At 50.5% G+C, this 10,700-nt stretch overlaps 1 protein-coding gene across 1 annotated transcript; it reads right to left on the bottom strand.

Annotated features, from left to right (window-relative positions):
• Positions 1-198: 198 nt before the first annotated feature.
• On the bottom strand, positions 199-5,781 carry BPIFB2 (BPI fold containing family B member 2). The gene is made up of 16 exons (XM_085079696.1): positions 5,760-5,781; positions 5,031-5,147; positions 4,705-4,798; positions 4,311-4,415; positions 4,020-4,157; positions 3,530-3,575; positions 3,224-3,284; positions 2,878-2,969; positions 2,586-2,762; positions 2,183-2,224; positions 1,905-2,069; positions 1,548-1,615; positions 1,213-1,258; positions 882-945; positions 716-792; positions 199-433 (listed from the first exon to the last, which is right to left on the bottom strand). Exons 1-16 carry the CDS (start codon positions 5,779-5,781, stop codon positions 362-364), a joined length of 1,386 nt encoding a protein of 461 aa, XP_084935822.1. The 3' UTR covers positions 199-361.
• Positions 5,782-10,700: the final 4,919 nt, after the last annotated feature.

Genomic DNA, 10,700 nt, shown 5'->3' on the forward strand with positions numbered 1-10,700 from the left:
AATTAAATTAATTAAATGTAGGGTCTGGACACAGTGGGCAAAATTCATCTGTTTATAGGTACAAATTGTTGAGGGGGGAAAAATGTCAATAGTCACACCAATAAATGCAGAATTAAAGAGAAATGTTTAATTAAAGCACAGAACGTTTTTGCAATCCATCCTCTGTGCAATAAAAATACCTGGAGCAGGGCCGAAGAGAAAGGTGCTAGTGCAACATGGTTACTATCCAGAATATAAACCCATGATGTTTTAGTAAGGCAAGAAAGAAGATTTTCAACATTTCAAGCAGTGACAAACCACGGAGTGTGATGTGAGACTCAGCTAAATGATTTTGCCACTGTTTTACTCCAGACGCTGGACTTCAGTGCTTGGTGCTCACCTCTCTCTTGATCCTCGCCTCCAGCTGGAGGTTGCAGGGGATCAAGACATAGTCCTGAGCAGGGAAGGAAGGAGGACTGAGCATGGTGCCTTTGTGGCTCCATCAGCCCACACAGAGCTTCACCACCACCCACAGCGCCTGGGACACAACCCCTGCCTCTGTGTATGGGGCTAAGGAGGGGCTGGGCTTATTTAAAGCAATGGAACTTGATTCTGAAGGTTACCAGGGCTGGAGGATCAGGCTCTGATTTATTCTGAAGCTGGGAGGTTAGCATTGCTCCCAGGCTTCCTTTAAATCAAGCACAGCAGGGAGCAATTTAAATGTCTTATTTCTTACCTTGTGAATTGTGATGTTGACATCAGTGTAAGTGAAGCTGGCGATGTGGGGCAGGAAAACACCTTGTCTCAGGACCACTAGGGAAAGAAAGGGGGAAAGTTGCCAGCTGGGTGCTGCCTGGGTCTGTGTTGAGCATCCCACACCTGCAGAGCTCCTATCTCCTCACCATTTATCTGGGCTGGCACCTCCTCACGGATTGTGGGCAGGAACAGCTCCTCCAGCAAGGCAGCCTGTGGGGGAAAGTCAGGGTCAGCTCATGGTGTGGGGCTAAAAGAGGAGGAGAGGGGCAGACACCCATCAGAGGGTCCTGATGCTCACTGCACCTCTTCCCATCCCACAAGGACCCAGCTGTCACTGCTGCTGGGTGTGGTGAGCACCCAAAGTCAGTATTTCTGTATTTCCCTGCTGGCACCTGCTGCCCAGGATGGCTGGGGCAGCTGAGGGGGCCAGGCTTGTAGACAGTGGTGCAAGGAGTGGCCACAGCTGGAGGTACCTACCAGCACAGGACCCACGTCAGAGGCAGCCAGGCTGAGCTCGATATCCCTGAAAAACAAAGGAGCTGCTGGTGCTGAGCTGTAATAAGCAGTTTCCCCTGTTTCCCCAAACTCCCCGTCTGGGCTCAGGGCTTTTGTGGGGGTGTGGAAGGTGCAATACCCACTTTTGTCCCTAGCCACATTTCTGGAATTTCATAGTTTCCCTGGGGAAGGAGCTGCCGCTGCAATGCCCAAACTCTAAAAGCTAAAAGCCTCCCCAGACCACTTTGCCTGTCCTTTCCCTGCTGTGACTGGGATGAGTCCCCCTGGGGCTCCCGCAGCGCAGATGGGGTCATTACTCTACGGCTGCCACAGAGATGATCATCCTCGTGTCGGCGACGCTGAGGTGGAGCCTGGCAGTCACATCCTGTGAGGGGAACAGAGGGCAGGAGCAGTGAGGAAACAGCCCCACTTTGGCTTTAAGTGGTGGGGTGTGATGAACCCATCCATGTGCTGCCTCCTGCAATGTGCTCCCTGCACCCTGCATGATGCCACACAGGCAAATGCTGCTGGGGACAGGGAGCACTGTGATGGGAAAAGGCTGAAAAAACCCCTGTGGTGGCTGCAGTGGGCTCAGAGCAAAGGGCAGTGCCCATGGGCAGCACAGGCACACTCGAAGGACACACTTCCCAAGCTCGATGTGCTTCCACACTCACCACATTCACACTCAGGAAGCTCTGGAAAAGGGATGATCCTGCTCCGATCTGGGCAGTAAGGAAAAGCTTCAAGATTGCTTTGTCTTCCTCCAGCACCACATGAGGTGAACTCCGGGTCACAGCTTGAAGCACCACAGGTAGGTCCTCTTGGAAGAGGGAGCCCATCTGCTGAGGGAACGGGGTTGTTTCTGGGCATGGCAGCCATCCCTGTGCCCTCGGGGTGGGGGACACTGCCTGAGCTGGGGCTGTGTCATTGCGTGACAGTGACAGCAACGCACCTGAGTGATCCTCTCAGCCAAGGTGGCAGTGGTCAGCGAGCTCTGAAACACAAAGCTCATGATCAGACCAGTGGCTGCATGGGGCTGCTGCTCCAGGGCTCATGTCCAGCATGGCCACACAGCCCCTCCAGTGAGCACCATCCCACCCCTGGCAATGTGCAGGAGCCCTCCTCACACCAGCCCATGCCAGGAGCAGGTTACTCCTCATGACAAACTCTCCCTGCTCAATTAGATCAATAATATTTTTGGGAGCATGGCCCTGAAGGGCTGTGACTCCTGCAGGTGCTCAGACACATTCTCATTCCTGTGCAGGGCATGTGGCTCCTCCAAGTCATTCCCAGGGCAGGGCTGTCCCTCCAAGTGGGTATCTCCCACTCTTTCCTTCCTCTCTTGTTCCACTCACCAAGAGGCTCACGTTGAGTGCTCCAGACTCTTCCAAGGCAGAGAATAAGCTGGTGTAGAAGTGCTCAGAGAAAGCCAGGATGAGGTGGGAACGGCTGGAGCTTGCTGGCTCGGGCATGCTGAAAGGCACAGGGCTGACTGGCAGGGGGATCACTGTCCCTGCCACTTGGAAAGTTGTCTGTGGGGACACAGGCAAGGAGAAAAGGAATCTCAGGTGTTTCAAGGCTATAGCACTGGGAGAAAGTAGCTCACCCAAGGACTGGAGTTGTGAAAGCTGGAAAGTGAGGACTTACTTGCAAGGAGATGATGATTCCCTGTTCAGAGTACATGGGGGCAGCCAGGGGCAGGTACTGGACCTGGCAGCTTGGTGTGATGGGGAATGGAGCTGAAAATGGAGCAGAGGGATGCTCAGGAAGAGGAGGGATACAGTGACAGAAGATTGGCTCTAGGAAGCATCTGGGTTTCTTGAGTAAAAAAGACAGGGAAAGAGCTGGGCAGAGGGAGCAGGTCCCCGGGGAGATGATGGCAGCAGAGCCTCTGCTGCTGCAGGGTAGGGGTCTCTGCTCCCACCTCCCAAACAACTCCAAAATGACCCTTGAAGCCCTCAGTCCATAGTGGGACTAAAAGCCAAGTACACACCTGCCAGAGACAGCAGCCGTTCGTTTGGAAAAAGCAGCAATTTGGAGACTTCCAGACAAATCTATGGAATAAAGAACAAAAAGAGAGGTGATAGATGAACATGGGGGTCTGTTGGCATTGGGTGTCCCCGGAATGCTCTGAGGTGGGCATTGCCATCAGCTGGTAGCAGGAGCCAGGGGACGATGGCAGTGTCCAGTGAGCAGGGAGCTGTGGGGAGATCTGGAAAAGCACCAGGTACACATAAAGTGCTTTAACCCTTACAGACCTGTACAATGCCGTCTCATGCCTTTACAAACTTTATCTTACTTTTTCTACGTTGATCTGCTTCTCCACATCAGATCCTGAGGGCTTGCTGGGTGAAAACAATAGAACAGAAGTTAGTCAAGAACCTGATCAGCCGAAGGTGGGTGAGTATCTCATCTGACCCAAAAGGCATCCAGAAACAGAATTACCATTGTTTTCTATCATCTATTAAGATATGAGTACAATTCAGAATCCCAAACCACTGGAGCATTGCCACTGGACTTGCATTAAAAGCATTCCAGCTGCACAACTCTGCAAGTACCACTCCCTTGTGAGAGACTGAAACTCTCTTGAAATGGGGAAAATGAAACCACTCCAATAGTAGAGGAAAGCTCCTCCCATGAAGATACAGTTTTTGTGTTGGCTTTTGTCAGCTTTGAGGGCAGTAAGCAAGTCTCAATCCAATCACCTTCATGCCTTGAAATGCTTGTGCCTCAGTTTCTTCTTTCACCCATTACCCAAATCCCACAAGGAGGAAAACTGCTAGGCTGACCTGTCCATCTCCTCGGTGCTCTGCACCTCCTCCAGGGTGGGTTTGCAGTCAGAGGTCACCAGCTCCAGGTTCTCTTCAGGGTTCATCTCCACATGGAGGTCTGCCAGGATGGACAGTCTCATCTCCTTTGTGGTTGTGCTGTGATGGGGAGGAGAGGAAGAGGTTGGAGCTGGTGGGTGCTCCTGGCCACTCTCCCCCCAGGCTGCCCTTGCTCCTGCAGGTGCCAGATATGGCCTTGTCACTCTGGCCAGGAGCTTGGGCTGGTTCCAGCCCTGCAGCCCCAGCACTCACGGGGCAGATGTGATGCCAAGGTCCACCTCAATGCTCAGCCGCATCCCAGTGTCAGGGATCAGTGTCAGGGAAAACTTGTCAACTTTGACAGAGATAATTTGGTTCCTGGTGGAGCAGAAAGGAAGGTGTTGGGAGACCAGCACAGACTGATATGCAGTCCCCAAGAAACCCTGAAAGTTCATGAGATCTGCACAGATAAATCCATGCCCCAAGGGCAGCATGGGTTCTGCTAACCCTGGACCCCAATGAAGGAGCCAGGAGCTCATTTCTAAACCTCCTGGTCTCCAACAGGATTTTTGCCCTCCCTGGCAAAATGCCTTTTGTGACAATATTCAAACAGCAGCATGAACCATGGGGTATGGCAGCAAAGCCTGGACAAGAGAGGACAACTCACCTACTTGGAGAGGCAGGAGATGGGTCTGGGGCTGGTGGGGCCATGAGGTCATGCCTGAGAACCGACTCTGCATGTGGCTTTGAAACTTCAGCAACTGTGAAACAGGGCAGATGTTTTATGAAAGCCTGTGGGGCTTGTGTCCTGATGGACAGACTGAAACCCACCCAGGTGACATAATTCCATCCCTTACTAACCCCCTGCTGCTAGCAACAGGCAGGGGGTGATGCAGGGGAGCTGAGTAGTGGCACAAGATTCCGGTGCCAGTGACATTCTGGAAGATGTCACTGCGTCCCCTCCCTGCTGCTGGCATGGGGGATGTGACTTACGGTATCTCAGTCCAGAGGGGGTGAGGATGCCACCACAGTCGGGTGACCTGGTGGTGTGAGCTGGGACCAGGAGGCTCAGGAGGATGCTGAGGGTGCGGAACATCGCCATGCCAGCACCTGGAGGAGGAGGAGGAGGAAGAAGAGGAAGAGATCACCCACAGCAGCCTGGTCAGAACAGCATGGCCCTTGCCTGCCACTGAGACACAGAGCCACAGCTCTGCTCCTTGATCAAGTTTGTGGTGTGGAGAATGTCAGCTTTGGTGCAGTAAAAACCCACAGCTCTCGTGTGGTATTTTAAAAGCACTGACAGAAGGCTCAGCCTTGAAGACTCTCTGCAATCCTGTAAGCTAGAACAGTGCCTGCAGCGATATCTCACCTGCTAAGGAGCACAGAATGGCCACAACAGGCATAAAACCAGCAAATAAACAGGTGCTAAAATTAATAGAGGAAGGAATGGAAGTTATGGAGGAGTTATAAAGTCAAATGAAAAGGTGAAAGTGTTATCTGTCTCTGAAAAACATTTGGGAATCATTTATAATGTCTGTAATGCTGCTATAATGTTACAAAAATGAGTAATTTAGAAAGTTTAACCTGCAGAAAACATACGTATTTATCTCAGTCCTAGCAGAAAGAATCACTTCTGGTGAGTGCTGACCCTCATGGAGACACACAAAAGTAAGTAGGAGTAATGCCCATATCAAAATATTCAGTCTGCAAATGTATCTTTACCTCTCCTGGCCAGTCTTCCCATTCTCCTGACTCAGTCTGTGTATTGCCGTGGCCACACTGAGGAATTCTGCTGGTTTTATATATCCTCCCAACCAAAGCTGATGGGGCAAGAATTGGCAAATAGGGCTGGGAACCAGGACACTGGGGGGATGCTTTGTTTTCTGTACCATTTTTATTGTTTCCCCATAGACTTGATTACTTTGGCCATTCACCTGGTGAGGTGAAGTATTGAACAGCAGGTGCTGGGGCAGCTTGTCTTTGCTCTGGTGTTCCTGAGGAGCACAAAGAAAGGTCTCTGGGTGGAGAGAGCCAAGAAATCAAACATTGTTAGAAAGCAAATGTGGGTTTCTTTGCTGTGCAGCCACCCTTTCTTCCAAACACCACAGGGACAGCCACCTCCATGTCCACCTCTGCTATGGACACAGGCTGAGGGACCTGGGGTTGTTCAGCCTGGAGAAAAGAAAGCTCCAGGGAGACTTTAGAGCTCCTGGCAGTGCCTAAAGGGGCTCCAAGAGAGCTGGAGAGGGATTTATGACAAAGGCATAGATAAGGGGGAATGGCTTTAAACTGACCGAGAACAGGGTTAAAGATTAGGGAGAAATTCTTCCCTGTGAGAGTGCTGAGGCCCTGGCACAGGGTGCCCAGAGAAGCTGTGGCTGTCCCATCCCTGGAAGTGTTCAAGGCCAGGCTGGATGGGGCTTGGGATAGTGGAAGGTGTCCGTGCCCATGGCAGGGAGTTGAAACAAGATGAGCTTGAAGGTTCCTCACAACCCAGACTATTCCAGGGTTCTACAAGAGGCTGCTGTGGTTTGTGTGACTTTTCCAGCTGGACAGATCAGATCAGAAGGGATGAGACCAGAACATGACCTGAAGGAGGTCCTGGAAATTCATCAAGGATGTTCTCCATTTCCATCAGGCCTGGGTACGTCTGTTGAAGGTAACAGAAGTGTTTCTATTGGGTTCAGCAAGTTTTAGACCAGACAGAAGATCTGAAATAGCCCAGGTGCAGTAATCCTTTCTTGTCTTTAACCCATTCCCAACCAAAAGCCACTGGCAATATTTATTACAATTGGCTGAAAATGCTGTGGGTGACATCCACTCTCTTTGATAATGTCTCTGCAAGCAATGAAAACAAACATTCATGAGAGGGAATCAGAGCTCCTCTTCTTCCTGTGCTTGATGTCCATTGTGTTCTTCTGGCTTCTTTTTGGCCTGGAGGACAGAGTGTGGATGACCTGCAAGCACCACATACACACACCCTCCATGGCCTCACCAACCAGCTCTCCTTGGTGTTCTGACTTCTCCCATCCCTCCCCAATATTTATGACCTCAGCTTTGAGGCATGACCAGTCTCCCAGGGAGGGTTGAGTTGCCCATTTTGGTCTGAGTGCTTTGGCAGTGGGCTGAGGTGTTCAGGGCTTGTTGAAACACCTGCATGGGCAGCAGCCTTTGTCCTTTGTGCATCGGTGACAGGAGGTACTGGGCGCTGGTTCCAGGTGCATCTTGACATGTTCAAAGCCCTTGGCTCTCCCCAGCACTGTGTTACTTTCCTGCTCAGCATGACAGGGAAATGCCAAGAAAAGCAGCATTCCAGCCACGCTGTGCATTTCCATCGAAGGCATCCTGGGAGCAGTGTCAAGAGAAAATATGAAGATTGAGCAGCCTGCCAAGGGAGAGCAGGATTTACACTTCCACGCTGATGTAGGCAGCCCATTGAGAGGCAAGAAATGTGTTCAGAAAAGTAAATCCATTGAGAAGGTTGTAACCCTCAGACGAATCCCCTGCAGCCATGAGAGGTGTTTTGTGGGATCTGGCTTTGGTAGGGACATGGACACAACCTAGAAAAGTGTCTGAGAAATGAGTCTTGGCTGTGTTTTCAAGCAGCAGCTGGGAATTTGCCCCTGTGATTCCTTCTTCCAGTGCAGGTGATACTGGTAGCTCTCCCTGAGATTGGGGATTTTCTGGGGAGCGTTATTATCTCTTCCAGCAGTGCAAGGGTTGGGGATAAGCTGCCACCACGGTGCTTAGAGGTGGATTTGCTCCTCCTGAAAAGCTGTTCTGGACCTGATGATGCCTGTGGAGGCTTAATTAGATGTCAACTCACAGCATAATGACTGATCAAGCTACTAGCACAAAGGTGTCTTTCTGGCATGATGTGCTCCTTGTCGGGAGTTATCCATAAATCTTACACTCCTGTTAGATAAGATGTAAATCTCCTTGTCTGGGCTTAGCAGCGGGCCATGGAGCACAGCTCTGGGAGGGAGGTAATGACGGATTAAACCTCATGACAAGTTTTATACAGAAATGAAGAGAGGAAATAAATTACTTTGTGCTGCATTACCTCAACAGGCTGAGCTCCCAGAGCTGGGTCCTGCTGGGTGGGGTGCCCAGGAGGGGGTGGGTGAGGACACAGTGGTGGACACAAGTCTTGGGGGCAGCCACAGTGACAGCAGCAGCCTGGAGGAGAGTTCTGTACAGTTTGATTGCAGTCTGGTGGGATGTGTGGATCTTGCACAGTGGAATTAGGATGGCTTTGCAGCTGAGGAGCTCATTCTCTGGGCAGGTGAAGCTGCTTCTCTGCCTCACTCCGACCCTGCCTGAAATCAGCAAGAATGTTATTGAGGTTATCACAATTCCCACTGGGTTATCCCCCAGCTGTGCCCATGTCCTCCCCCAGTATTTGCTCTACTCCATGAACCTTTGGGAAACTGCTCATCCAAGAGTCACAGTTACACTTGTGTCCAAGAGCAGAATTTACCACTGCCCTTCTTAGGTTCCTTCTTGCTCCCACTTGTGTCTGAACCATGTAATTAAGGCAGATCAGGTTTGTCCTTTGGACTTGGTGCACAAGTCTCTGTTGGCTGGGAGCTCTCATTTGGGACCTGAGACTGAGAGCTTACTCAGACTCCCAGATTTATCAGCAAAATGATTTGTATTGGCAGATGTTGGAAACCCCCAGGGATTAGCTCACACAACAGTATCACCCAGCCCTTTAATTCTTTCAGTTCTCCTCTTTCTCAGTCTGGTTTAACTGTTCCTTACCTCTCTCCAGAAGATCAGCAGGGTTCTGGGGTGTGTTGGGATGGGAATATGTTAATAGTGATGTTTTATGCAGTACAGTGCAACCCCTCAGTCTCTGGCATAGGCTCCTACCTGGGGGGATTGTGCCAAATTCCTCATATTCTGCAAATTCCCCAGCAGCTTCAGGTGCTCTACATGAGAGTGATGTTCTGCAGAAAATGGCAGAGGATGCTGTGAAAAGAAAAAGCCCAACACCAAACCCATGAAAGGCATCTCGGGGTGAGTGATGAGCTGCAGCCTCACACTGCAAGACCAGAACCAGGGACAAGCAAATAAAAGTGGGAGGTTGGGAAGTGTCAGCCCAGAGGCAGCCACGAATCACTCCCTGCTAACAAGTGGGATATTAAAGCTGGTGATTTTCTGCATGGTTGTGTCTACAAACACACGGAGAAACTGTAACTTAAAGGCAGCAAAGCACATCAGCTCCTGTCTCAGCACTGTCCAGGGTGTTGTGGCTCTGCAGTGCAGGGAGTTGCCCTCCAAATCAGGGTGCCCAGCCTTTGTCTATGATGTCCTGAGAAAAACCCACAATTTCTGGGGGATCAGAGCTGGCCCTGCATCCCCCAGATCCATGCTGGGTCAGGGCATGGAGATGTTTTGAATGCCAAAACAGTTATTTTCCTGTTTTTTCCAAATCAGACTGTGATTTTTCATTAGGAAGAAACATGTTTCTAAATTTAAAAGTAGTTCTAAATGGAAAGTTTGAGCAAGAAGGGGAAGGAAAAGGTAATCAGTGAGAGGTGACTTTGCTGTAAGCATGAAATCCCAGGCATCAGGCTCTGACTTTTCCCCTTTACCCAGCTCTTGTCCTCTGTCTTTCCCAAAAGCTGAAGGTGAAAACTTTCCTGGGTGTTCTCTCTGGTGCTCTCCCCTGGCTTGGGGTTCTTCATGGCTGTCTTAGTCCCAGTGACCACCACTGGGAAAAGGTGAGCAGGAGCCACTGGGAACACTGAGTGACTCGCCCATCCCTGGGGTTCATCCTGTGCTCACCAAACTTTGCTCTGAGCAGCTTTATAGAAGGGAACATGGAAATCACTCTGGCTGCAAACCTGACAGGCAGAGGGTGGCTGTAGCAGGACACCATGGGCACCCCCAGGTTCAGCCCCAGGAGCTGCCACATCACCCTCATCAGAGCCAGAACCAATCCCCTCCAGCAGGTAAATCCCAAAGGACACATTGCTGGTGTACTGGGATTGACAATTCCCAAGGGACAGGCAGCAGCACTGTTAAGTGTTTCTGTCTTCAGGTTTGGATTTCTACAGCATACAAATACTTTTTACAGTTCTTTTTTTCTACTGAACAAATGTTTTAGGGACAAATTCAGAATGGCTCTAGTTGTGCTGTTCCATGCAATGTGCATCTTTGTCTGTTTTGTACTCCCAGACTGCCAGAGCTTCTTTTAGGGATGAAAACCGTCAGCTTTGTTTAAAACCAGAAGATGGCATTCTTGAGAAAAGGTTTGCAGAGAGAGAAAACACATTTTATTAGACATGAGGCATATTTTGCCCTAATCTGTACCGGATCCATTTCTTTAATGCGTGACTTTCCCACCTTTTGATCTTCAGTAAATAATTATTGCTGTGTGCATGAGGGCTTTGAGGGTGACGTGCTCTCCCTGCCCAGTGTGCAGCCCAAGGCAGGAGCAAGGTCGTTCACAGCACCCTTCAGAAAGTGCTGCCAGCTCTGCTAAGTCCCATCCTCCTCCCATCCTTGTTTCCCACAGATCATCTCCTCCCTCTCCTCCCTCTCCTCCCTCTCCTCCTTCTCCTCCTCCACCTCCTCCTCCTCCTCCTTCTTCTCAGTGCACTGTAACAGGTTTCACAGCTTTGCCACACAAAGGAGCTTTCAGAGTGGTGAAAA

Source organism: Lichenostomus cassidix, chromosome 20, assembly GCF_008360975.1.
Source record: "Lichenostomus cassidix isolate B80296 chromosome 20, HeHo_3.0, whole genome shotgun sequence".
Taxonomy (NCBI): domain Eukaryota; kingdom Metazoa; phylum Chordata; class Aves; order Passeriformes; family Meliphagidae; genus Lichenostomus; species Lichenostomus cassidix.